At 49.0% G+C, this 26830-nt stretch overlaps 2 protein-coding genes across 7 annotated transcripts in view; one reads left to right on the top strand and one right to left on the bottom strand.

Moving 5' to 3' along the window:
- frmd5b (FERM domain containing 5b) overlaps window positions 1-20339 on the top strand; it is a 24313-nt gene extending 3974 nt beyond the window's left edge. Inside the window, exons 1-14 of one of the 3 annotated variants that reach the window (XM_029144492.3) lie at window positions 11434-11450; window positions 12261-12365; window positions 12680-12722; window positions 12826-12904; window positions 13566-13663; window positions 13992-14115; window positions 14475-14562; window positions 14637-14725; window positions 15180-15243; window positions 15314-15405; window positions 15485-15559; window positions 15642-15710; window positions 15836-15942; window positions 17746-20339. In XM_029144492.3, coding sequence (XP_029000325.2) covers window positions 12716-12722; window positions 12826-12904; window positions 13566-13663; window positions 13992-14115; window positions 14475-14562; window positions 14637-14725; window positions 15180-15243; window positions 15314-15405; window positions 15485-15559; window positions 15642-15710; window positions 15836-15942; window positions 17746-18338 — 1485 coding nt within the window. In that variant the 5' untranslated portion in view covers window positions 11434-11450; window positions 12261-12365; window positions 12680-12715 and the 3' untranslated portion in view covers window positions 18339-20339. Of the gene's footprint in view, window positions 1-11433; window positions 11451-11473; window positions 11779-12260; window positions 12366-12679; window positions 12723-12825; window positions 12905-13565; window positions 13664-13991; window positions 14116-14474; window positions 14563-14636; window positions 14726-15179; window positions 15244-15313; window positions 15406-15484; window positions 15560-15641; window positions 15711-15835; window positions 15943-17745 lie in introns of those variants that run through there. The other 2 variants (XM_029144494.3, XM_029144493.3) reach the window with 2 other exon arrangements.
- On the bottom strand, window positions 20055-26830 carry wdr76 (WD repeat domain 76). 4 transcript variants are annotated; one of them, XM_055507525.1, is made up of 15 exons: window positions 26359-26596; window positions 26226-26282; window positions 26051-26143; window positions 25713-25768; window positions 25401-25518; window positions 25217-25318; window positions 25096-25133; window positions 24851-25004; window positions 24511-24669; window positions 24284-24399; window positions 24107-24205; window positions 23864-24016; window positions 23735-23788; window positions 23370-23647; window positions 20055-20194 (listed from the first exon to the last, which is right to left on the bottom strand). In XM_055507525.1, exons 1-14 carry the CDS (start codon window positions 26548-26550, stop codon window positions 23392-23394), a joined length of 1647 nt encoding a protein of 548 aa, XP_055363500.1. In that variant the 5' UTR covers window positions 26551-26596; the 3' UTR covers window positions 20055-20194; window positions 23370-23391. The 4 variants fall into 4 exon arrangements, with proteins under 4 accessions (XP_055363500.1, XP_029000330.1, XP_029000328.1 ...); XM_029144497.3 differs by lacking the exon at window positions 20055-20194 and adding an exon at window positions 26609-26830 and having other exon boundaries at window positions 22897-23647; window positions 26359-26475; XM_029144495.3 differs by lacking the exon at window positions 20055-20194 and adding an exon at window positions 26603-26828 and having other exon boundaries at window positions 22897-23647; window positions 26359-26475.

Raw genomic sequence — 26830 nt, 5'->3', positions numbered from 1 at the left:
CTGAAGCTGAGCATGAGCATGAACCTGAACCTGAACCTGAACCTGAACCTGAGACTGAGACTGAGACTGAAGCTGAGCCTGAACCTGAGCATGAGCCTGAAGCTGAGCCTGAACCTGAACCTGAACCTGAACCTGAGCCTGAGCCTGAGCCTGAAGCTGAGCCTGAACCTGAGCCTGAAGCTGAGCCTGAACCTGAACCTGAACCTGAACCTGAGCCTGAGCCTGAAGCTGAGCCTGAACCTGAACCTGAGCCTGAGCCTGAAGCTGAGCCTGAACCTGGACACTCTCATCCAGAAGCCTCCGTCCAGGATGATGCTGAGACCGGGGTCTGTCAGCCTCTGTCTAGATCTAAACTGGTCTGGTGCTTTTTACTTTGCCTCGTTCACATACAGACGTGAAGCAGGCGTGTGGGAAAACGAGGAGACGATGAGTTCAGATCAGGAATATGTTTGAGGGGACGGTCCAGGTGTAAAATAAGCTGATGAAGTTGATAAACTCCTACGGTCAGATTCACTTTGCTCTTGATCAGACTGTGGCTCATCTCATGATCACGGTGTCATTAAAGGGCTGGTGTGTGTGTGTTGTGGAGCCGTAGCAGCTGATCACCACTCACCGTCTGAGTTATTAAATCCAGCTGTAACACAAGGTGCTGTAAGTAAAACAAGCGTATGAAATTTTTGCAATTAAGCTAAATTTACAAAAGTCTGATTCAGAATAATAACCTGTATTCAGCTCATTATCTACAAGTTAGACGCCGGCGGCTCAGGCAGTTCTGGGGCGCGTAGCGTGGGCTAAATTAATATTCCGACCATGTACTAAAGATGAATATCGTGAATTAAAGGGGAGATGGAATGATGGAGCAGCATTGATCCTGTGAGGCGGATGCTGCACAGCCGCTGATGAATTCAGGAAGGTTCTATTGAAGCCAGAGCCAACGTGGGAGCAGCCCCTGTGTTTTTAGTTCGTTGTTGAGGCTGATGTCATCGTTTTACCATGGGACGCTCTGTCTTTCTGTTTATGCCGACTTCCCTTCAGACTCGTGTCTTATTTATGCATTCATTCAGAGCAGGATCTGAATTATTCAAGGTTTGTTTCTGTTTTGTGCTCCTCATGGTTTGGTTTCTCTTCCTGCCCCAGCTCATACTGAGCACCTTGACCTCATTTATCCAATCAGCAGCTAGCGTTCACACCTGGTCAGGTAATCGGCCCGGAGCGATGGAGAAGCAGCCGGACCGGGGGTCTCAGGGACCGGGGACGCCCCTGGTCCAGGATGCCTGTCCAAAGGTTAACAGCCCGCTACTGTGTCCGTCCTCCTCCCGGAGGCAGAACCGAGCTCATTCTGCCTCGTCCCGGTCCGGTGTCACAACCTGCAGCTCATGTTCATCCATCACGAGTCCGGAGCAGGTTTCGCATTCAGGCGGTTCCTCGTCGCTGAACCACGTCATCCACTGGTCGAGCTGCGCTCCTCGTGTCCATGTGTCTCTTTTGTCTTTTTTATTTCCTGCTGCTTCTAAGTTCCTACTGCAGCATGCGCTTCGTGCTGCTGATGGAGCAGGACCTCCGTGCAGCTCCACGCGTCTGACGCGTGACTCCATCAGGCTGATGACTGTGTGGCGGCTTCACTGTGGAGCCAGTGGAGACGGAGCAGCCAGACTCCATCACTTCATCGTCCTCTGACACGCTCTTCAAAACTCAGTCTTTTTATTCCCCTTCTTCTCTTTTTATGTGTGTTTGTTCTTGTGTTCGGTCCCTGGATTCCACAAAATCCCCTCTTCGATCCTTCTCTCTCGCTCCTCCTCTTCGTTTGTCAGCCCCAAGCTGCAGCTGAGCAGATTAATGAGCTCGGCCCGACTGAACCGGACCGCGCGAGCGACGCAGCGCTGAGGCGGCTTCCTGCAGCCACGCTGGACACGGAGGGGCTGCAGGTGAAGCCCAGGCTTCAGCCCACGTCTGTGCCCACCGTCATTATGACCTGAGCCGCCGCTCTCAGTGTCAGTGTTGGTGCATTACAGGTCTAGGCCTTGAAGAGAGCAGCCTGACGCTTCCTCTGCACTGACGGACGGCCTGGTGCTGTGGATATGCCCACCAGTGCTCCTCCTGGTCCTCGGCTGGAGTCCGTCTGCTGCCCCCAGGACCAATGGGCCCAACGGGACCACCGGGCCCAACGGGACCACCGGGACCACCGGGACCACCAGAACCAACGGGACCACCAGGACCAACGGGCCCAGCGGGACCACCAGAACCAACGGGACCACCAGGACCAACGGGCCCAACGGGACCACCAGAACCAACTGGACCACCAGAACCAACGGGACCACCAGGACCAACGGGCCCAACGGGACCACCAGGACCAATGGGACCACCAGGACCACCGGGACCACCAGAACCAACGGGACCACCAGAACCAACGGGACCACCAGGACCACCAGAACCAACGGGACCACCAGGACCAACGGGCCCAACGCGTCTGCTGTGCTTCAGTTTCCTGTGCTTCAGCTACCTGTGCTTCAGTTTCCTGTGCTTCCTGTGCTTCAGTTTCCTGTGCTTCAGTTTCCTGTGCTTCAGCTTCAGCTTCCTGTGCTTCAGCTTCCTGTGCTTCAGCTTCCTGTGCTTCCTGCAGAGGGACAGGGCACTCGTCACACATCAGACGGGACGTTCCGGCTGCAGCGGAGTCTTTGAAGTGTGACGTCTCCAGAACGACTGTGCTGAATGTGAGCCAAGCTTCACTGCAGGGAAGCCTTTAAATGAGCGACGCCTTGTTCTCGCTGGAGTCGCTCCGTGCGCTTTCATGTCCAACTTGAGGAGGAGTCAAGGCTCGCTTTGGGAAGACGGCGGCTCAAGGTGGAGCTGAGGACGCGTCCAGGCGCTGCACTGGGAGCGCTTCTGTTGAGAGGTGTGGACAGTTCCTCATGCCTCAGGTCGAGCTGCTGCCCAATCATGTGTTCAACGTATCCGTGTGAATCTGTGCATAAAACGAGACAGAAAATGCTGCTGGTGTCGTGTCGCCGCTGGAGGAAGCAGGAAGATTTAACTCCACGTCTGCGTGCGTGCCTGCTTGTTTTTTTGACAACTTGGGGACATTTGGCCGGTCCTCATTAAGTTGAAGGCTTTTTTGAGGGTCAAGATGTGATTTTAAGGCTGAGCCTAGAATTGAGTTTGAGATTGAGATTGATTGAATTGAGAGTTCGGATTAAGCAAAGATTTTACACGCGTGTCTGTTGACAAAGGAGGCAGGTGTGTGATGAGTCCAGGACAACAGGAACAGATTGAGTCTGCTAATTGAGAGAAAAACTGCAGCTCCACTGATGTTTCCCTCCAGTGACGGTCAGACGGTGTGTGTGTGTGTGTCTCTGTGTGTGTGTGTGTGTGTGTGTGTGTGTGTGTGTGTGTGTGTGTGTGTGTGTGTGTGTGTCTGTGTGTGTGTCTGTGTGTGTGTCTGTGTGTGTGTCTGTGTGTGTGTCTGTGTGTCTGTGTGTCTGTGTCTCGTCTCGTTTGCCGTCTCCTGGGACCAACGTGGGATGACGCTGTGTTCGTCCCAGCTGATCCAGAGTCTGGTGCGTGTTACTGTGACACCACAGCAGCGTCTCAGGTTTCAGTGTTTTCACTTAACAGGACCGAATCAAAGTCAAAACTCAGGAAATGTTTGTGGAGAGCTGCCAAACCAGTGAATGTGTGAAGTCATGGTGTAGTGTGTCAGTGTTTTTAAAGGTCATGTAGAAACTTTTCTCTCGTTAGATCGACACTTAACTGATAGTTAAGAGTCATGTGCATTTAATGATCGGACCTTCAAGGTAAAAACTACAAGAAGAGAAGAATAAACAGATTAGACAATAAACCCACTTATTATTAGAGACCATTGTCCTCATGCTGCTTATTCAGAACTTAATATTTCATTGCCTCCAAAATGAAGCCTCTGCATCTTTTTCTGAACTGTTGTGAAACTTCTCCTGGGAAAATCTGGGAGAAGCAGTAAAACAAACCCCTTCAGACCTTGTGCATCCAGCGTTCCCTACAAGGGCTCATCAGGGACAAGGCTGCAGTTTGCATAATATAAATTGCATCTAGGCTCATAAATGTTTCACAGGCTCTTGGATGAGAGAGTCTTTGTTAAATCGTCTTGGCTCGGTCCCATGTGCTCTCATACAGAAGCGAGTCTCGAGATTCTTCAGGATGTGTCGGGTTTGTTTGTCACATGTACTTGTGTGGATGCGAGGATGATGCCGGGCTTCAGCTCTACATCTTAGCACGACGTGTCTAAAACGACAAGGATGTGCAGGTCTGAGACATGAAAGCCTCTGTTCAGTTCCGTCCGTTTGTCTTAATGTAGCAACAAATCACCAACATTTTGGGAGACGGAACCCCCCCAGCAGCAACCGTCCCTGTAACAGAACCAGGCTCCGCATGATGGCGGCGGTCCTCAGCCTCCACCGGCTGGAGGCGGAGCCGTGTTTCCTGCTGCTCCTGGAGCCACTTTATGTCAATGTCATACAGACAAGTAGGAAGTCATAACTGTGACATGAACCTCAGTGGTGACGACCCGTTAGGTCCTAGGGATGATCCTGTCCTGACTCCCAGTTCATAACTCTGCTAATCACGGTTCTGATTCGTCCCATCGTTCTCTGGATCTTCCTCGTCGGACGCGGCTGCTCGTCTCTTTTAGCTGAGCTTCTCGGTCCACAAATCTGCTGCGTTCTATTTTTAAACTCTTGCTACAGTGGAGCAACTGTATGTGTGTGGAATATTAAGCGCTTCCCCCCGTTCTCACTGTGGGTAACGTCCATGCGCAGAAGGGCGCGGTGCCAGACACTCGGTCCAAACGGACCGGGTCTGAAGCTCAGCTCGCTTTTTTTAATGGGAAAACGTTTCTGCTTTTATGTAGTTTGAATGTTTCTTTACTCATCAGCTTTTGAAACACAATCTTAACTTAGTATCAGAGCCATTTGCTCACTATTCAGTAGATATTTATCATCTTATGCATATTGAGCATTTAAATCCTTTTTAATGAGCTTTTTCTACTTGAACCCTTTAACAGTTGAGTTGGAAACAAGCAGGCCAGTGGCTCTCGAGGACCGGGTTCAGTTGCTTTAAACCAAACTGAATCACAAACATCCTTCATGAAGGATGATGGATGAGGGTCTGGCAGGTTCTCAGTCTGTCACAGAGCTGCACATAGAGACAGACAAACATGAACGCTCCATTGTGTGGACGGTGGGAGGAAGTCCACATCTGTGTGCACATCTGTCCTGACGACGCAGTTGAAGGTTTAACTTGCACAGACTTAATTAGCTCATCAGCCTTCTATTGTTTCCTCCTCTCTTTAACCTACACTAGCTGGATGCTGAACTTGTGACTGCGTCCCAGCCAAACAGCCCAATGACTTTCTACCGCCCTTGGATTTTTTGGAGATGCTGAGGAACCACAGGTCTCCATGGCAACAAGATTATTACATCACTACTCTCCAGCTGCTGTCGTCAGGCTGGTGCTCAGCCAAGCTCTGCGGCGGCCCAACAGTGACTCCACACAGTCTGAGCTACAGCCCCGACATGTTCACGGCTGTCGGGAGCCTCTTTTATCATTGGGAAGCTCAAGTTAAAATGTGTTTTTTATTTAAGTAAAGACAAATAGTCTCAAAGCAGAAACCTCTCACATAGAGTTGTGTCTGAGTTTTAAGCATTTGATGAGAACAGCTTGGATTGAGGACTTTTGTTTTAAGCACAGTTGATCCTGCTGATGAGCTGTTGTACGCTGGCATTTACATCACGGAATGTGAAGGAGGAGGTCAGGAACTGGAACAAGACGGCAGAAGTTTCTGTTGAGGTTCTCTGGATGTTCTAGCCCAGTTTCCTGTCGCCTCGGGGAACATCGTCTTAAACGGGGTTAACAGCGGCTGTTAGCCTGGTTTCCATGGGGACGCCTCCCCATGGACATCATTGAAGGACGGCCAACGAGAGCAGGTTGTTGCACGGTGACGGCGGCTGAAAGCGTTGGTTTCTCAGTGCAGCGCTCGTCCCGCTGCCGCAGACAGGACGGCGTCTCCGGGCTCATGTGCTTCCTGTTGGAGCGCAGGTCAGAGCGACCTTGCTGCTTCACTGAACTCTCTCTGCTGTGCCCATGCTCGCTCGCCCACTGAGCAGTGCAGGCCCTCGGGTTTCAGCCAGCGGAACGAGGTGGAGGTAGATGAGACGAGTCCAGAGGAGGCCGTCGGACTTAAAGCGATACCTCACTGATTTTCAATGGGGGTTGACCAAAACGATGTTGGGTAATATTTAAGAATAAAGGGACACTCCGTACCCTTCATATCATCTATGCAGAGAAATGATCATGTATTCATCTGCAAAAAGCCTCTTAAAAAAGTACAGAGGCTTTTTTTGCCTTGGGCTCACAGATTACAACTAGTGTTTCCTGGTTTCCTCTGTACCTGCCCCAGCAACGGTTGAGTTGAGAGGGGGCGGGGCCAGGCTGAGAGGAGGCGGGGTCAGGTTGAGAGGAGGCGGGGTCAGGTTGAGAGGGGGCGGAGCCAGCTTGCTGGCACGCAACTGCTCTGTCCACCATTGTTTTTCCTCGCATACACTTACAGCACTAAAATTCAATGGCCGGAGATTGTGCTGTAGATTATTTAGAGGACAACGAGTTCTTCTGCACATTCATTTTCATTAGAGCAGATAAATGAGCGATGACACAAGAATCCATTATGACTCCAGAAACCACCATGTCACTAAAATCAGACTTTGTGGATGAATGTGTATTAAATGAATTAATATTTTAAGAGCAGTGACTCCTCAGGAAGTCTGCGAAGGCCAGAGGCTCAGAGAAAAACCTGTGACTGGTTCATGTAAATCTTGTGTTTGCTGGTGGTGCCATGATGAACGTTATGGTCAGTCTGTGGTGGGATCTCAGCAGAGCGTTGGGCCTGGAAGGTCCCAGCTTCAAGCCCACTAGGGCTTCTTTGCATGCAGCCTCCGCTCCCCAGGAGACGGGTCAAATGCACAGGGTTGAGAGCTGTAACACTGTAAGAAATGTCATAATGACAAATAAAGACTTTCTTTTGTTTTGACCAGGAATCACCTGACAGTCCTTGCTCTGCTCACTCGGACGCTTCAGCTTCCTTCGCTCATCGTTTTCACGCCATCAGCGTTTCCCCTGAAACAGGATCCGACGGCTGCAGCTTATGTGGCACAAAGTGCATCGCTGCCGATGACTTGACAGGAGCTATTTTAAAGTTTGGCGCTTTGATATTTCCCTGAGCCTCGTGTGCGTTGCTACGGACGACCTGTGGACCGAACCCTCACTCGGACGCCTCCTCCGCTGCTCATCGTCCCTTTACTTTCTGGCAGACTGACTATTTGACCAAACGGAAGCACTTCATGCTGCCACGGCTCCAGTTAACGTCTGCTAAATGTCAGGACCGTCCGTCTCCGGTGCGTGAGTCAGAAAAAAGACATTTACTATGTAACTTAGAGTCAATTACCAGCTGAGAGGATCAATCGTTGCCGTTTGCTGAGAGCTCGGTGTAATAATGATTCCAAGGCCTCAAACCCAATTCTGCCTCAATGAATGCTGTGCTGAACGGACCTGCTCCGCCTTTTGGACTATTTACCTCCAAGCATCACATCATTTGTTGGCTGGACGTTGGCTCAGTGCTGCAGCAGGGAGCAGTGATGGATGTGTCTCAGGCCGGAGCCTCCAGCTCTGCCTGCTTTTGACTGTGTATTATGGGATGCCGTGCTGGAGGGAAGCAGACGAGCAGTTGAACCATAACGATGCTCACGTCTGCTCTAAACTGATTATCTGGGTTTGAGCTCAGCTCGTTCAGTGACACTGATGGTAGTGGAGCTTTAATGGGATCTGCCCTCAACGAACCATCCACTCAGTACAGGCAACTCTTCATCATCCACCTCATCCTCAGTGATGAACTGCTACAGGAATCAATTAAAGTGTTGTGTTAAATATTTAGTGTTGAAACCAGAGCTTTTCTCTGCACGTTTGCTTCTGCCTCAGTGAAGACAAACACTCGGGACGAGCAGCTCACGGTTCTGTACCTTTGGAAGCTGCTCGGCTGAGGAGGACTGTGTCCGGGGGGGGGGCGTCTCCGATGAGGCTTGGCTCAGGGTGGGACAGAAGCAGCTCTGCGTTCAGCTGCAGTCACACAGCTCATCTGCACTAAGACCAGGTTGATGGACGGAGCGTCGTGGTCTCTGTGGGTCGGATGCATAAACAGCCTGAACCACCGCTCACTGGTTCATCCTTTCCTCACGTGGGTTTGTGTGACAGGAACGAATGTCTCAGTCAATCTCAGGATGTAAACAGTAACTGAATGAAGGAATGGGAGCAGATCAAACAGAGATCCGTCCGTCTATATCAGACGTTTGGACTCACAGATTCACTTATTAAACGTAGAAGCAGCTCTGGTGCCGCTCGTCAACGACTCGGACGCTGTGACCGGACATTCATGTTTCACGTAGCATCGGAGACATTTGATTCTGATGCGACAGAGCAGCAAAGGAAGGAAATGGAGACGAGAGGAGTCGTGAGAGATGAATGTGCTTTGAAGCTGCTCTGAAACGCGGCTGCGTCTGCTCTTCAGCCACTCTTCATGAATCTGGCTGCGTCCTCGTGGTTTAGGAGCAGAGCATCGATGCTTCAGTCCATTCAAAGTCTCTTCCTTTGAACTTTGAGACGCTGCTGATTTCTGAATGAATCCTTTTTTCTCTGTAGCGTTTCCACTTTAAATGTTTGAGTGTCTCTTTGGTGCTGAACCCAAAACCTCCAGTTCCATGAACGTCTCCTGATCCTCGGCTCAGTCTCTTATTGTCAGATTTCCACTCACTGACTTGTTAGAGGTTTTCCTCTTCTTTGAAGCCTTCTCAGCTCATCTGGTTTCAGTCTTTTAGGATAGAAGCGTTTTCTTTTTGTCTACGTCGTCTTTCTGTTTATTCAGTTGTTCCATTAAAGTGTGATTCATCTTCCCTCACAATCAGAGCTTTTCAGTGAGTTCAGTGACAGATGACGTTATTTTGTTGACATTTCAGTGAAAATGGGATCTTTTGAGTTTTGAACAAACAGACCGCTGCTGATTGAACTTGTTAATGTCAAAGCCGCTGCTGCTTTAAGAGGTGGTTGAGGTGATGCCTTCAGGTTCAGGCAGTGGGAGTGTGGTGGGATGTTCAGGGAGCAGCGACTCTTGGTATCATCATATCAAACAGAGAGTCTGGTCTGTTCTCCGGGTTTGTCTGCAGCCGTGCAGCCACACTGAGGGAACGGATCTTCAGCCTGTTCTGCAGCGCCTGCTTCCCGTCCTGCGGTCCACTGGGTCATTCCTGCCTGGTTCTGGTCTGGAAGGCCTCCATCAGGTGCTGCTGACGTTTTTTTCCTGTGCTCAGACCTGAGTCTTATGGCTTCCTGCTTCACGGAGCGCTAAGTGGCTGCTCAGCCAGCTAATAGGACTGTGTGGCCATTACTGGCTCTATGAAGCTGCGTAATTGTTGGGTGAAGTCCCCTCTGGACGTGTTTCAGCAGTAGACGGAGCCAGAAGATGCTGCTGCAGGAGAGATGGCGCCGTCCTGCTGATGTCCTTGGCTCCTCCAACGTCGTCCTGTCCTGTGCATCTGCCTCGTGCAGCGAACGCCTTTGGATCCTTTAGCTGCTTCTCCGCTGTTCGGTTCAAAGGAGGCGCCGCAGCCCAACTCCGCTGGGTCATGTGACACGTGTCCTACTGTCATTGGACTGATGTGGATCAGGACTCTGACTGGTCCCTGTTGATTGGTCCCTGCCTCTGACCCGTCCTGATCTCAGACCCGCCCTGGTCTCTGTCCCGCCCTGGCTTCTGACCCGTCCCAGCCTCTGACCCGTCCCGGCTTCTGACCCGTCCCGGCCTCTGACCCGTCCCGGCCTCTGACCCGTCCCAGCCTCTGACCCGTCCGGGCCTCTGACCCGTCCTGATCTCAGACCCGCCCTGGCTTCTGACCCGTCCCGGCCTCTGACCCGTCCCGGCCTCTGACCCGTCCCGGCTTCTGACCCGTCCCGGCCTCTGACCCGTCCCAGCCTCTGACCCGTCCGGGCCTCTGACCCGTCCTGATCTCAGACCCGCCCTGGCTTCTGACCCGTCCCGGCCTCTGACCCGTCTCGGCCTCTGACCCGCCCGGGCTTCTGACCCGTCCGGGCCTCTGACCCGTCCCGGCTTCTGACCCGTCTTGGCCTCTGACCCGTCCCGGCCTCTGACCCGTCTCGGCCTCTGACCCGTCCCGGCCTCTGACCCGTCCCAGCCTCTGACCCGTGTCTCAACTCATGTAACAGAAGCTTTGACTGACCACTGACAGAAGTTGCATCGTTAACTACGTCTTCTTCTTCTTCTCTGGACTCTCTCTGAGCAGCACATTTAATCAGTGGCTGCTGCTTCCTGCTCTCAGGGGCATTGCTCCACAGTGGCATATCAGTAATGGAGGCCCCACGAGCCTGAGCCTCCATCTAAACAAGCAAGGATTTACACAAGCGAGCGCGGAGGGCGATAAGAGGCCGACAGCGGGCGTCTCCTGCAGAGCGTAGCCTGGAGGCAGAGGTGGACAAATAACCAGGAGGTCAGATGCAGCTTTTATGGGCTGAGCTCTGTGTGAGTGGGAGCCTGATGGATGCCGAGATGCTGATCCACTTCTCCGCCTTTAAAGTTTCCTTCTCCTTCTTTAAATGACCCCATCATTTATTGATGAGCTGTTTTCTGCGCTGACATGGACCCGTCTCAATAATTGATGGGACGTGGGCCCGGCCGTGCTCAGCGGCGGCTGGGACCCAACGGTCCCCTGGTCATAATCAGGGTCACTTGCCTTTGTCCATTCATCACTTTTATTATACCTGTGATGAAACGCCTCCATGAACCTGCACTAACCTCATTTACCCATCAGCCTCTGTGCTTAATATCGCTCTGCAGCCCCAGACTGTTCCTGCTTGCAAATGTTGGATTAACATACGTGAGCGCTTGCACATGCGTGGGCGGATGAACCCTAAACTAACTACTGCTGCGGCTTGTGTTAATGACGGCGCTGATGCTGCACAAATCGCTGGAGGCTGCAGCTCGACGACCTGGAGCGGTTTCCAGTCCACTCGCCTCACTGCTTCTTCACGTCCGATCTCAGAGTCATCAGCTGCGATATATAGTAATTCATCCGCTCCATCACCCCCCCCCCCCCCCCTCCAGGCCAGACACCCACATCTCCACAGACTGGGGAAATCAAATACTGGACCTTAATGACTTTCACATGAAGGGAATGAAAGCTGACAGTGTAATCATGGTTCCAGACGCTCGTGTTTGTTCCCAGCGATAAACAGGCTGTGGTAGAAATAGCTGTTTTATTAGACATGTGCCAAGTATGCATCACTTAACAAAAGCTTAAGTTTTTATCAGCTGGAACTTTTAATGTTTTCTTTGCAGAGTCAGAGGAAGCTGCTCTGAAAGCAGAGTAAGTACTGATGTTGATGATGATGATGTTGATGATGATGATGATGATGATGATGATGATGATGATGATGATGATGATGATGATGATCAACTGACGTAACATGAATGTAAAACCTCTTCAGCGCTTCAGGTCCATGACGTTTTGGTCTCGTGTCTGGAACGCAGCGTTTGGTCGGTGTCACTGTTCACAGCTGACCCAGGATCAGATCAGGCTGATGAAGCTCCCAGTTACACGCCGGTCCTGCTGATTCAGGGCGTTCACACACGGGCCGGTTCAGGGCAGCACCACTGGACCGGACGGGTTCCGGCCAGACTGGAGACAAGCAGCAGTAACTGAATCCGTATCACACGCTGACTTCTCTCCCACCTTTATCTTGGTGTCACCTTTCTCATATTTGACTTTGACTTTGTCTGACGGTGCAGTTTGTGTCTCCAAATCACAGCGTTCTATGAAAACGCTTGGTGTTACGTTTACCTCCACATGAAGCCCGCGTTCTTCTTCTACCATCACTAACTGATTGAGCTACACATTCATGAGGCTGCAGTCAGTGCTCACTCTCTCCTCCACCTGACGTCCTTCCTACCTTTGCCTTTGCTGCTTTCCAGCACCTTGTGTGTCTGCTTTCTTCCTCAGAGCTTTCACAGATGGCTACAGCCTCACTATGAATATTTGATAGCCTTCATATATCTCCCTGGAGGCTGGTGAAATATTCAGAGTCTGTCCCGGTGGCCGCGTGGAGTCCGAGGCGAACGTACGTCGGTGTCTTTGTGTCGCGCTAGTGTGAATTTCTTCCTCCTGTTTGTGTTTCAGCGCGACGCCAAGGGACAGTACTTGTTCGACCTGATCTGCCACCATCTCAACCTGCTGGAGAAGGACTACTTTGGCATCAGATATGTGGATCCAGACAAGCAGAGGGTAAACACACACTCAATGCTCTTGATGCTGCAACGCGTCTCCACTCAGTAACTTCACTCGAGCCTTGAGATTTAGTGCGGCTGTGAAGGTGATGCAAGAAGAAGCAAGTTCCTGGGTCAGAGTCTGTGTGAGAGCAGGGTCCGTTTCTGGGTCAGACAGATTCACTTCACTGCTTTAGTGACACATGGGCAGCACCTTCGCTCCATCAGGTCTCTGAGTGGAAGCCACTGGCAGCGGTGGCCCACGCTGCCTCCAGCTGCCGAGCGGCACCAGGTCCAAAGTGCAGGTCTTAACTCGACTTTCTGTTCCTGCAGCACTGGCTGGAGTTCACAAAGTCCATAGCCAAACAAATGAAATGTGAGTATTTCTTTGATGAATCATCATTTTCAAATGTGACCAGACTGTTACTTTATGATGTAACATGAATAAAGCCTATTTCATGGTCTGCCTTCCTTTGCAGCTCAGCCTCCTTTCACTATGTGCTTGCGTGTCAAGTTCTACCCGCCTGATCCCGCTGCTCTGAGAGAGGAAATCACCCGGTAAGATTCACAAGAGAGCAGCAAACGCCTCACGGCGCGAGTCAGAAGGAGTCAGAAGGAGTCAGAGCAGCGGACTTAGCTTCTGTGAGGTCACCATCTAAAACAGCTACATGACAGAAAGGAAAGGAACCTCTTCCATTAACGTCCTTCATCCTCCATCCATTTTCTCTGTCCGTCATCCTCCACCCTTCACTTTCATCCTCCACCCATTCCCTCATCCTCCATCCTCCTCTTTCATCCTCAATCCTTCACTTTAACCCTCCATCCTTCACATTCATACTCCACTTTCATGGCCCACTTTCATCCTCCATTCAATCCCTCCGTCCGTCATCCTCCATCCTCCATTCTTTCCCTCCTCCTCATCGTCTTCTAGCTGCTCAGACAGATGCACAGTTACACGTGAAATGAGTGGGAGAAGCTTGACTCGCTCAAACGATGCTTCAGGTCAGGTCTGAGAGTCAGTCTCCATGATGTCTTTGAATGGAAAGTGACATTCATTCATTCTGTATTTATGAGCTGAACTGTGGAGGATGTGTTGGTGCGCTTCCTCCTGTCTGTGCAGAGCTCCAGCCACATGTTAAAGCGTCTCTACCGCCTTGTTCTGAGCCTTCGTGTCTCCCGATGATTGTGTGAATGGGTTTCGTTGTGTTCCACTCCACAGATATCTCGTCTTCCTGCAGGTTAAGAGGGATCTCTACCACGGCCGCCTTCTGTGTAAAACCTCCGACGCTGCTCTTTTGGCTGCCTACATATTACAAGGTATGACTATCAATCACAGGAAACTGCTTCATTGTTAGCTGCTGTAGGAACCATATGCTCACTGTCACGTTCCTGACCCACGCAACCTCCACTAATTAGCAGCAAAGTGTTCTTCCAGCTCTTTGTTTGCTACAGTAGCATCGTTTAAATGTCATTAAACTGGGCTCGTGTTCTCTTCCACTTATAGACTTTTCTGCAGCTTTGTGTTTATCTCTGGTTAGTGTCCAAAAGATGACATCATAGTGTTCAATAGAAAAGGAAAGAAAGGGAGCAGACGTCAGACACACTGAGTCCTGACGCAGCCCTGAGTCTGTGCTGTCGTTTCTAGCTGAAATCGGCGACTATGACCCCGGCAAACACCCAGAGGGCTATAGCTCCAAGTTCCAGTTCTTCCCCAAGCACTCGGAGAAGCTGGAGCGACGCATCGCTGAGATCCACAAGAACGAGCTGATGTAAGGTGACGCCTGTGCCACATCACACGCGGTGGCTCCTCACGGGTCAGAGCTCTTTCTCCCGCCGGTGCTGGTGGACACAGATCCTGGGCCTCGTTCTCTCGTCATCACCCAGCAGCTGTGTTTCCGTTCAGTCTTAATATAAATAAATAGAAACAGGAGTCAGTGGAAGCGAGCGCGTGTGTTTGTCCATCCTTCATCAGCGGAGACTGATACACGTGACCCTGGCAGCTGAACGGCCATTTGACTTTAGCTGCAACACGTCTGATTTCAGCGCTCCTCTCTTGGTTGCGTCTGTGTGCACCAGTTATGTGCACCTCTGAGTCTCATCGTCGTCATGTTCTCATGGTTTTCTCCAGAGGTCAGACGCCTGAAACCTCTGAGCTTAACTTCCTGCAGAAGGCGCAGATGCTGGAGACGTACGGCGTGGACCCTCATCCATGTAAGGTGTGTGGAACTGCACAGCGGCCGCCTTGTTGTCCTGTGATCTTTCAATCATTGGACTGGTGCCTTTTTGTCAGGATGTGTCTGGAAACCCGGCGTTCCTGGCATTCACTCCCTTTGGATTCACTGTGTTACAAGGAAACAGGAGGGTCCACTTCCTCACATGGTGAGTGCAGGTGAACGCTCCGCGCGCTGCTGTCTGTCCAGGGTTTGAAACCACCGCTCAGAAGAAGAAGGAGCCGTGATGATGAAGTGGAGGCTTCCTTCTTCAGGGTGCAGCAGGTTGCACGATGCTTTAATCAGTCGCACTCTACACAGAAACCTGAAACCAGCGTGCTTCCCTCCTGATCCAGGTCACCACATATTGTACTGGTACCAGTAGATGTGACTTGGCCCAGTGGTTGAAGTCAGCCCTTGTTTTCTGCACATGTAGGGGTTGATTTAGGGTGTAAATGTGATCAGACTGAATCACTGGCTTTTGAAGGCAGCTTTCTTCTTACTGACACATTCTAATTTTGACAGAAATGAAGCATAACTGGTTTTATTCATTTGCCTCCAGCCACAATTCAGCTTTTAGCAGCTTCATCCTGACGCTGTCTTTGATTTGTTTTTTGTCCCAGGGAGGAGGTGACCAAACTCAAGTTTGAAGCAAAGACATTCCATATATATGCAAATCAGAAGGAGGTGTGTATTAATACAGCTCTGTTTATTTCTACTGTCGTGGAAAATGATCCAACGTGTTGATGTGTTACAGGATTGGAAGATTATACTGACTTACTTTGCACCTACACCTGAGGCCTGTAAGCATCTGTGGAAGTGTGGAGTCGAGAATCAGGCCTTCTACAAGTAAGTGACAGGAGAAGAGAACTAATGACGCGTCTGAAGTCATTAATCAGCTTTGACTTTTCTCTCCATTCACTCACAGGCTGGAGAAGTCGAGTCAGGTTCGCACCGTGTCCAGCAGCAATCTGTTCTTCAAGGGAAGTCGCTTCAGATACAGGTGTGTTCTTAAACCTGGATGTTTCTCTATGTGTGCAGGTCGCCTTATTAAATCTAAATCTGAAATTTTTACGCGTTCTTAGTGGAAAGGTTGCAAAAGAAGTCATGGAACAAAGTGCCAAAATTAAGAGAGACCCTCCAGAGATCCACAGGTACGATCACAGTTCACACACAGTACATCTGTGTGTCTGTGTTCACTCATGGTGTGTGTGTGTGTGTGTGTGTGTGTGTGTGTGTGTGTGTGTGTGTGTGTGTGTGTGTGTGTGTGTGTGGCCAGGACTGGCATGGTGCCAAGCAGAAGCTGCCCGTCAATCACCCACGGCCCCCGTCTGACCAGCGTGCCCAGGACCCGACGAAGAGCAGTGCACATCTCCATCATGGAGGGTACACACACACAAAAAACAAACACATGCACACAAACACACACACATGCACACACACAAACACACACATGCACACACACAAGACACACACACACACGCGCATACAGACACACACACACACACACACACGCACACACACACACACAAACACACACACACACGCGCATACAGACACATACATGCACACACACGCACACACACGCACACACACGCGCACACACACACACACACAGACATGAGCGATGTCTCCAACATATATTGTATTTAATGAGGCATTAAAATGTTACTTCCTGCCGCTGCTGCTGTCACACTCAAAAATCAAAAGTACGTCTGGAACGTACCAGACCATGACCTGGCCTGAGGCAGGGGGAACTGACCGGGGGTCAAGGGTCAAGGGTGAGGGCCCTCAGCCTGGTAACACTGAGGCCTGGTCCTCCAGCTGCCGCTAACGCTAACTTAGCTCGCCTTTGACTTCCACGCTGCGCTGATGTCCTTTGTTTTCTCTCACGGCCGAGCTGCTGGTGTCACTCAGCCTCCCCGGAACGCTGGAACATCTCGTGCCTCCCTCCCAGCGGCCTCAGGCTTTATTCTGACAGGAGCGAGTCGTGCTGTCAGCTTATAAAGCGCGTGGAGCCTCTTCCTGCAGCAGCCCATTAACCAGCGTGTGCATGTTTGGAAGCTGACCAGCCCCAGTGTAAGGACACAGGCTTGGGTTGTAGTGTCTGTGTCAGAGGAGACACGCTCCCGTCCTTGACTCAGAGAACAGAACAGGCTGTAACGCTGCAGTGAAACAAACCCCCTGTGCTTTGTCCCGTCCCGTCGTCTGAGCTGGTATTTCCACTGATAATAATATCTCAGGCTGGAAACAGCAGCTGCCGTCAGAGCCGGGCCATGCATGTGGCCACGCAGCCACCACATTCCCAACCTTGTCTTCCACCATGGAGAGGACGGAGCTCTGAAGCTGCACAGGTGTGAGCTGCTCTACCGGAACCATGGTCAAGTGTCTGATCCGGATCAAGACCAAGGTGAACGTCCAGCTGCGTATGATCAACCACTGTGACCGCGCCGTGCGGGTGCGGCTGCTGTCGCTGGGCCCTCGGCTGCTGGCCAAAGCCCTGGGAGTCCTGCCGCTCTGTGCAGCTCTGCCTGGACAGACCTCGGGCTCCGGTCCTGGGTCGGGCCAGAGCTCCAGGACTCCTTCTAGACTAGCTGTGCCCTCTCAGCTGCGTGGATGCAGAGGTAAAAGCTCCATCATTAGAGGATGACTTTGTATAGGCAACAAGTAAAGGTTTGAAAACAATGATGTCTGACCAGGGAACCTAATTATTTTCACTGTTTCTGTGGAGTTATAGTGTCTGTATGTGGATCATACACGACGATACAAAACCAAATCCAGTTTCCTCCTGGACACACCGGGGTGATAACTGTGTCCACAGTGTATTTGAGGATCCTGACAAAGACTCTGCTCATCTGTTACATTAGCACAAATTAAACCCAAATTACACCTTAGACCTGCTCTTTGCATGAAAACGCTGAATCTGGGACTAAAAAACAGCCTTTTATTCTCCTTTTCTCAAGTTTATAGAAGAAAATATCTTATTTCGGTTATAGCTGCAAATCAAGTCTTAATGTAAACATATGTAAAATGTTTGTCACATTTAACAGCCTCAGGATGAATAAATTCCTTGTGTTTTTCATGTTTTTCTTTCCCATTACTTTAGACATTTGTTAGCGTGATGACACAGATTAAAGCTCTGGATGCTGCAGGTTTAATCCTCTTTACTAAAGTCTTCTGTGTTTCCAGGTCTGGAGTCTCTTCGGGACAGCGCCCACTCCACGCCTGTGCGCTCTGTGTCCCACGGCGACGCCTTCGTGGCCTCCAGGGGCCGGACGCTGGACGGCAGCGACGCCAGCACGTCGGCCGTCATCTCCGATGAGGTGTACAGCCCGTCGGACAGCATGCTGCCCACGCCCGTGGCCGAGCGCGGGCCGGACCTGCCTTTGGCTCGCCACCTCAACGGCTCTCCCTGCAGCATCGCCGAGCAGCAGGAGGCGGCGGCGGCGAGGGCCGGCCCGGCGGCGGAGGCGGTGCCGGGCCGGCGGGCCGCGCATGCCGCGCGTGCAGCCAGGAGCCGGCCGGCGCCATCGGGCGACGTGGAGGAGGTCAACAAGTTCATCCTGAGCGTGCTGCGCCTGTTCCTGGTCACCATCGGACTGCTCTTCGCCCTGCTGCTGCTCCTCATCATGCTGACGGAGTCGGACCTGGACATCGCCTTCCTGAGAGACATCCGCAAGACACCCGAATTCCAGCAGTTCCACTTTGACTACTTCTGCCCTCTGCGGCGCTGGTTTGCCTATAAGTTACGATGGATGGGAGGTTTCCTCATCAGTAAATGAGAGCGAGAACCACTGATGGAGGCTGGAACAGTCGTCAGGTCAGGAGACTGCTCCGTGAAGAGCCTTGCTTTTGTTTGACCATCACTGCGACAAAAACAAATCACCTTTTCTTTGATAATTCAGGTCATTTTTTCCACAGCATCAGGGTCGAATTTAAACACAGATTTGATGGACTTAACTTTTCCAACCACAAATAGCAGTGGCCTTTATTTTTGTATTGATTGTTGTGCTATGAGAGGAACCTGTTGTGGGAACTAAAAGGGGCCAGCTGGTTTGAATAATAACGTTACTGCCGCTGCTACGAGAATAAATGGAATGAAGCGTTTTAGCTAAAGCGTGATTTACTGTCATTTACTGAGCCTTGATCAGGTAAACAGTCCAGTAACATTGAGGGTAAGTGGGTGACGTGACGCCAGTAGAAACCTTGAGTTTATGTTTTTAGATGTAACTGTTCAGGTCACCGTTTTCAGAGCATGAAGCTCTTCCAATCTCTAACTCGACTCAGTCAGAACGTGATTATAAGTGAAAGTGATTTCATCCAACAGGATCCAACGATTCTAATAACAACAACCAATCTGTTTTCCAGTAGCTGTAGAAGTGATGGGACTGTGAGGTAGCGACAGACAAATGCTCAGCTGTAGGAGGAGTTCAACGCGATGTGCCGTTAATATAAGTAGTCAAACCCTTCACCCCACAGGAGTAGTTGCTGATTTCTGTTCCCCTCAGTAAACGACAGCCTCATCGTATTAACGCTTGAAGCCGTTTACTGCAGGTTTTACCCGTGGAGGCTGAACATTTTTGATTCATGTTTGCATTTTCGTGAAAGCTGATGTCGACACGCTAACGTTTGCTCACGTTGACTTTTATTGGACTTGAATCATTGTTTCTACTGTGGATGCGTAGTTTTGAGCCCTGCACCTGCTTATAAGACGGTTAAGCCTGAGAAAACCCACTTCAGCATCATCATCGCACCGACCAAAGAAGCCTCTGCCTGCTGTCATTGTGTGGCAGCAGATGGAGATGTCTGCTGTCCTTATTTCTAGCCTTATAATGGTCTCACTTCACTACGATGTGTCTTTACAGCACAGAGCATCAGACGCCATTGGTTAAAGTCAACGCAAACCTACAAATGCTTGATTAATCTGTAGTGGGTGGAGGCGCCTGTGCCAATATTTATGCAAGGGAAAACTGTGGGTTGGTGGACGGCTGGAGGAGAGTCCTCTGAGAATCTGTTGGTGTTAAATACTGCTCTGTTTTGTTTGTGTTCACATTCTTATAGATATCTGCTCTGAAATGACCAGAGTTCATTCCCAGTCTAGGTATTTAAAATGTAGATAAGTTTATACATTTGCTTTGAGCAAAAGTGCTTTTTTCCTTTTAAAGTTTAACGTCAACTTTACGTGTAGCAATAAATATGATGTATACTGATCATTGATAAGTGTGTTTTTAATCTTCTAGGACGGTGAAACAGGCTGTAGATGCACTGGTGGCCACCACTCCCATTATTGAGGTCACACTCTGTGGTACAAAGACGCTTCTCTGTCAAAATGATGTTTGAGTGTTGCTTTCCGCTGCACTGCTCCTTCTAGATGTGTTCATGTAGAGGCTTAACGTATGTAAATGAACTAGACCCCTGATAGTAAAGCTGTTTTCACTTGACCTTTAAGTGGTTTGAACACAAAGGAAGCAGGACTTGTGTATTTCCATCCACTTTAAATACGTAGCATACTCAACTACCTGAATCTTCGTGTGTGCTCTGTGGCTTATTATTGTCCTGCTAAGGTCCGATGGGTGGTACAGGGGTGAGGGCTGTAACCCAGCAGTCAGACGTTCAGCTTCCTTCCTGTACCGTGGTCCTGCACATGGAAACCTCTGTAAGCATGTGTTCTGCATTCATGCCCTCAACAAGACTGCTCATGTCCAATCACTGACTTCAGACCAGTGTAATCCATTGACAAATAAATATTGTCTATTCTTGGCATCAATGATTTCATTCACAAAGTTTCTGTCATTACTGCTTCTTTCTACTGTTGACTTCTATGAAAAAAGAACAAATGATCAAAGCAGCTTCTGGAGACCTCTCCTTCTTTCTGATGAAGGAAGAGCTGGTGAGCTGAAATTTTGCAAGGCTTTTGAGTGAGTGACATGGTTCCACTGGTTTTGTAGCCACATAGTATGATTTTTAACAACATACTATACGTTCTTTATCTGTAGCATTTATTCCTCATACGATGATCTATTTTTTAGAGACATACTAAACTATGACACGTTTCACAGGCCATGCATGCTGGTGCCTCGCTGATATAATGATCAGGAGGAGGAGGCTGTTTCCCACTGGTTGCACGGACAAGGCCCCTCATTCAGTATCTCATCTTTCCTGCAGCAGTAGCTTCCTCTCAGAACCTGTGTCACCCTGTTTTTCTTGATGTTGGGTTAGTTTGTGTCTCTTTTGACTATTTTGTTTTGTACAGGATTGTGAATAAATGTATCAGCGAGCTGGTACATTTGTTGGACTGATGTTTCTTGGCTAGGGATCCTGGACGTCTTGTTGATTGTTATTTCCATAGCAGGTGTAGTGAGTCATCACATACTACACTCTGCCATGTCTTTGCAAAAACACATCATTGTTTAGTCTGTGAAAAAATGTCCTATCATCATAGTAAATGTTGCAAAACGTGCATGTGTGGTGAAAAAAACGGTCCTGGTACATTACAAAAAAGTTCATAGTACAGTATAACACAAAACACATCATAGAATAGTACATGATAAAAAAAGGTGTCACAGCATGGGACTAAAAGCAGTGTCAGACACCTCTGACGATGTTAGAGTGGAAGTGCTGTCTGTCACTTATGCTGCCTGGATGTGTTTTTAATAGAGGCCAAGTACCAGTTAAAGTATATAAATGACCTACACACTTGATACTAAACCTGTTTTCACTTGAGCTTTAAGTGGTTTATACACAAACGATCAGGAACTTTGTATTTCCATCCCCTTTAAATCCGTAGAATATCGTGTGGTGCGGTTGGAGTGTGGGGGGTTTGGTTTTCCGCCCGGGGTACGATGATCGTCTGCCTGGGTGGTCTCTTTTCTGCTGACCCCCACCAATTACTGGCCTTGTGCTGCAGGCCGGTGTGGTGCTGGGGGATGAGGTCGGGCCGATGGGGTCGGCCCCACTCTGCTCGTGTGGGGGTGGTGGACTGGAGGTGGGCCCCACTCTGGGCGCGGGGGCATCTTCTGGCGGGCTCCCTACGGACCGTGGGTCCTCGGGCTCTACTCTTTTAGGCCGACCCTCCCGCCGGGGGGAGTGTTTGCCCCTGGTTCTCATGGGGCGGACAGCGTTGACCCCCGGTGGCCCACTCTGGCCTCGGGTGCTGTCTCTGTGGCTGCTGCAGCTCTGTGGGGGGCTCTGTGTGGGCGGCTTGGGTCGCAACACCTGCCCTCCTGGAACTGAAGGTGTGTGGGCTCCCTGGCTGCTGGGATTCCCTCCTCTGCTTGCTGGATGGGCGTAGGGGCAGAGCCCCTCACATCACCCTGGCTTCCACAAGTGGCATTGTTCATGCACCAACGTCTGCCTCACCCTTTGGGTGAATAATATCAAGCTACAACTTACTAACCTCGTAGTGGGACAATTTCCAAATCCAACTTTAAGTATTACTGATACTTATCACTACCAATATCAATAATGTGTGAACATGGAAATTGTGGTGTTCTATGTCATGACTTTTATTAAGTAGTATGGGATATGTATAACAATGCACATGTGTATGTATATGATATGTATGTTTGTATTAGTATGTGCACATACCATAACACTATTATTGGTATTAGTATTAATCTCCAAGGTAAACCACAGTACAACAGTTGTTTAGTTATGAATGTGTTAGCCTAAGGTACATCCCTGCTTCTTATTTATTTTGCTCCGATTGTTTACTTAACAGATTTGCTTGGTTTCAGCAGCTGGTTGCACCCCTTACCCCCCTCCAGCATACACACCATAAAGCAGAACCGACTTGACCTGTCCACCAACACAGCAACATCACACATATTTTGGATCAGCTAAATAAACCATTAAATAAACCATAAATCAAGAAGAGTATATATAAAATTTATAAATACTCCTCTTGTTAAAGCAAAGCTGTCCATCACAATATGGCATTCAGCATAAGATATGATGCTTGTTAAACTGCTGGACAGAACAAAAGAAGAAAATCCGCAGAATATACTACCTGAATCTTTGTGCACTTTAGCAAGACATTATGTTGCTAATCAGTGATAGAGGGGAGAGGACTCCATCAACAAGTAGACATTTGTTAACCAAATGTGTTCTGCATTTATTACTGCTCACATTCAATCACTGACTTAATACTAGTGTATTCTATTGTAAAACAAATCTATGAATGGCAACTTGCAGCAAGTTCAATGTTTAAACTAACAAAAAGCAACTAACGTGTGAACTAAAGTTATGCTGCCATAAACACTCGATATGTTGTGATATATGATGTATAAAACAATCTGAATTTATTCTATTTAATTCAAATGCCATTTGAAAAAAAATAAATGGCTTACAGAAATTCACTTTACTTTTTTTTTTTTTATAAATACACAGGACAATATAATTCCAACAAGACAATAGAATAACAACAGAACAGCAAAAAGCATCAATTGATAGTTGACCTATGAACACAGCACTAACTCTGTCAAATCTGAACCAAACCGGAGATTTACAAAGTAAGCCAATGAAAACTCCCAAGAAATGAAAGACAAATAAAATATAATAAATATCTTAAAGACAGTGTGTTACTGCATCTATAAAAAAAAAGAGCAGGATCCACAACTGGGGGTTTGATCGAGCACACCCACACTGAAATCTATGTATTGCAGCAATAACTTCTACAATAAAAAACTAAATTCTGGTCCTTTGATGCCATCTCTTACTTCTCATCACCATTTTTCACTCTACTACAACTTCCAATTGAACAGGGTAACAGTGTTGGTGTTGATGACACTTAAAGTTACAGGCATGCTACTCACCCAGATTAGGTCTTATTAACTCTCAGTCAGAGAAGATGTGCAGGCGTCCTGACGCGTTGCCCCCCAGCAGGGCGTTCCTCGTAGGGTGGAAAACGTTGACGGGCAGCACAGTGGTGAGGATCGTGTTATCCATGAAGGTGTGCTGGAGCTGGCCACTTACGTGGAACACCTGCACCCTCCGAGGTCTCAACATGCTCCCCACCACGAAACAGTCTTCCTGTTTGGGGTCCCACACTGCTGATATCTTGCTCAGCCACCGGCCTGTTTGCATGGCATGTCTAAAAGGTGAAGATACAGTACCAGGTGGTAAGCCACATTAAAAATGACTCAACCCATTTTATGCAAGCTCAATTAAATGAACATACCCAATTTTCTTTAGCAAGGGAGACTCTGAAGCCATTGTAGATGTGTCATATATCCTGTCAAAAAAGTGTAGGCATTAGGATCAAATTCAAAAAGTACAGTGGGTGTTTATAGAGCTGTGCTGGCTTCACCTTATCTGGTTGTCCATACAGGAGGTGAGGACTCGGTTCCCTGTACAGGGAGAAAAATAAGCGCTAGATATGCTTAACGAGTGACCCAGCAGCTTGGAGACGGCTTGGCTGTTTTTCTTTTTCAGGCATCTACTGTCATAAATGTTCACTGTCCTGCAAGAAAAACCATAACATTCATTTCATCAGACCAGTGACAAGACAGAGCTGGATACTGACAAAGGTTACATCAAGAGTCCATCGTACTGGCTTTCTGACACAGCAAAGTAGTGCTTCTGTAAAGGATGGACGCTTACGCAGCGCAGAGTTTTGGCATCCAGTGAGTGGATGGACTCATGGGAGTTTCTGCAAAGAAAAAAAAAATCTAGCATCGTATTTGAATAAATGAGTAACACAGCAGTGAGTGCAAAGACACTACAGTACCCTGGTGTGCGTCTATCAACAATGGCAACTTCTCCAAACCAGCTCCCCACGATCAGCGTCAAGCAGTCATGGGACATGAAGTCAAATGTTTTCAGGCCGTCATCTACATCATACACCTACAACAACATCAATGCAGAGACAGATTCAAGTAGTAATAAAAATTATAATTAGGTCGCTTAACATTTTTACATCATTTTTTTACATCTTAAAAGGAAAATGTCTCTCACATCATCAAATACAGCTTTTTCCACATCCATGCAGCGCAGAGATCCATCATAGCTGAGGCTCAGAAGGTGTGAGCCATGGGCCCTGGAGAAGTGCAGGCAGCCCACTGGACGGGTGTGAGGCTCAAAAAGCAGGACACCATCATCTCCCCAGTCACTGTCCTGAAGGAACACAAGACATTATACTACTGTAAAGTTTGCCATGTTCCAGGCATTGTTTGCCTGTTGTTATACACTAATTTGGGAGCCTGCTGCCCTCTAGTGGCCAATGTTGATTATTATTATTATTATTATTATTATTATTATTATTATTATTATAATAATAATCATCATCATCACAGACCAACTTCCAGAGTCCAAGTTTTCCCGAAATATCCCCAGCGGCCATCAAGAATCTGCTGTTGCAGGGGTGGAAGTCAGCAGAGAAAATACGATTCTTCACCACTTTGGCCACGCTGGACTCTGTTATCCTCATATTTTTAAGGGCTGAGCGGTACCTGCATTAAAACAACAGTGCAGGTTGTGGCTTTGGGGCTTTAATAGGGGTAGGTCAGTCTATCATGTTAGAATAATAAATCAAAACCTTACTCTTTCAGGTCTAGCACCACTTTTCTTTCCTCCATTGACTATGAAAAAAAAAACAAATTACACAGCAGTGAGGCAGTATCACGGTTAGCACCAGAAAGCACCACATCAAGGTGCTGCTTACCTCACTACACAGAGCAAGAAGTTCTGAAGGCAGCTTACTTCCTTCTTCCATGTTGACTGGCTGCATAGGCAGAGGCCCAGCAGGCTTCTTTGGTGGTTTGGGCTTGAAAATTATTACAATAACTTCAATGAGAAAGAGTGAAGCAGGTCACATGCAGTAATTCATGGTTGTCCAGTGTAGGTACCTGTTCATCAATCAGCGTGACTGTGGGCTCAGGAGGAAGCATACAGACCTCTGCTTCTTTCTCCTGTAGACGGCGAGATTTGCGAACTGGGAGAGCCTCCTTTGCAGGAGCGGATGATCTGTTACCAGAAACAGGGCGCATTCACCAACATCATAAGCTGAACAAACATGCTCATTTAGGCAAAGATGGTTATCAACAAAGATGTCAGGGCATGAGTTCTGGAAAAATGAGAGCGTGGACTTAGTGCCATGATTCCACTCTCCTTTTTAGAGCAGTTGTTACAGTAGCAATCGTTTGTCACCAGGTCTGTACCTCAGGCCCTTCTGGGACGGCTTTGGCTGTTTCAGATGCCTGCACTCCTCAGTTGCCTTTTTACAAAGAAAACATCAATTAACGACTATTCATAGCGAATAAGTCAACACCTGAACCCAAAGTGGTTCTGTGAAGCATTAGATGAAAAGATGTTCAATGAGCTGAATGAATGAAAACATAGGAGTAGATATATTACAGTAGCATTAAGTGTTACCTTTTGCCCTCTGTGTTGGCTCAAACGCTACTGGGACCACTGACACACTGTGAGGTGGGTGATGCGATGGTCCATCCATTCAACCCTAAAGCCAGGAGTCCCCTGGTGTGAACCATCCACATACCTGTAATAAGTTGATGGAGGACAGGAATGCTTGGTTCTGCCTGATGTTCTCCAGCCGCTCCAGTTCATAAGCAGAAAGTCCTCGTTGTCCCACCTGTGAACACATCGCTGTCATTGTGTGGAAAGGCTTCAGTAGAAGCGATGCGGGGCTCGCACGCACGCACGCACGCACTCACAGGCTCCGCGTCGCTCTGCTCGTCCTCCTCCTGCGTCTCCTGTCGGCTGTTCATTCTCTGGAGAAAGGAAGATCACATTAAAAGCAGCCCGCGTTGCTCCAGCGTGTCGGCGTTGCGCCAGGCGCGTTCTTACGCGTCTCCTCTTGCTCGTGTCGCACGCGCTCTCTTCAGGAGAATACTGGAGGCGTTTGGGGCGCAGAGCGTTTCGAGACGAACGCCGCACCGGTCCCTCGACCACAGGAGTCACATTCTGCAGGACGTTAAACAGCTGACTCAACGACAAGCTAAAGGGGTTCGAACGGCTCCAAAGCAGGACACGCAACATGTCTCAGTCCCGAAACGTAGCTAAAAACCGTAAACTACCGCCACGAACTCACCAGTACCTGCACCTTCACAACAGCCTCGCGCTTCGACCGTCTGGTCGTCATAGCGACGCAGTTTTAATGACAAATAACACTAGTGGCAGCGGGAAAGAACCTGAACGCTGCCGTCACCGACCTCCTACTTTAAATCACTAGTGGAATAATTCCCGCCACACGATAGAAACGTTTTGTAACTAGTCCCGCCCATCTGTGTTGTAAAACGGTATCCTTCTTCTTCTTTGG

This window comes from Betta splendens, chromosome 3 (genome assembly GCF_900634795.4).
Source record: "Betta splendens chromosome 3, fBetSpl5.4, whole genome shotgun sequence".
NCBI lineage: Eukaryota > Metazoa > Chordata > Actinopteri > Anabantiformes > Osphronemidae > Betta > Betta splendens.
Note: the sequence above shows the minus strand (reverse complement) of the source record. Positions and strands in the feature narration are given on the sequence as shown.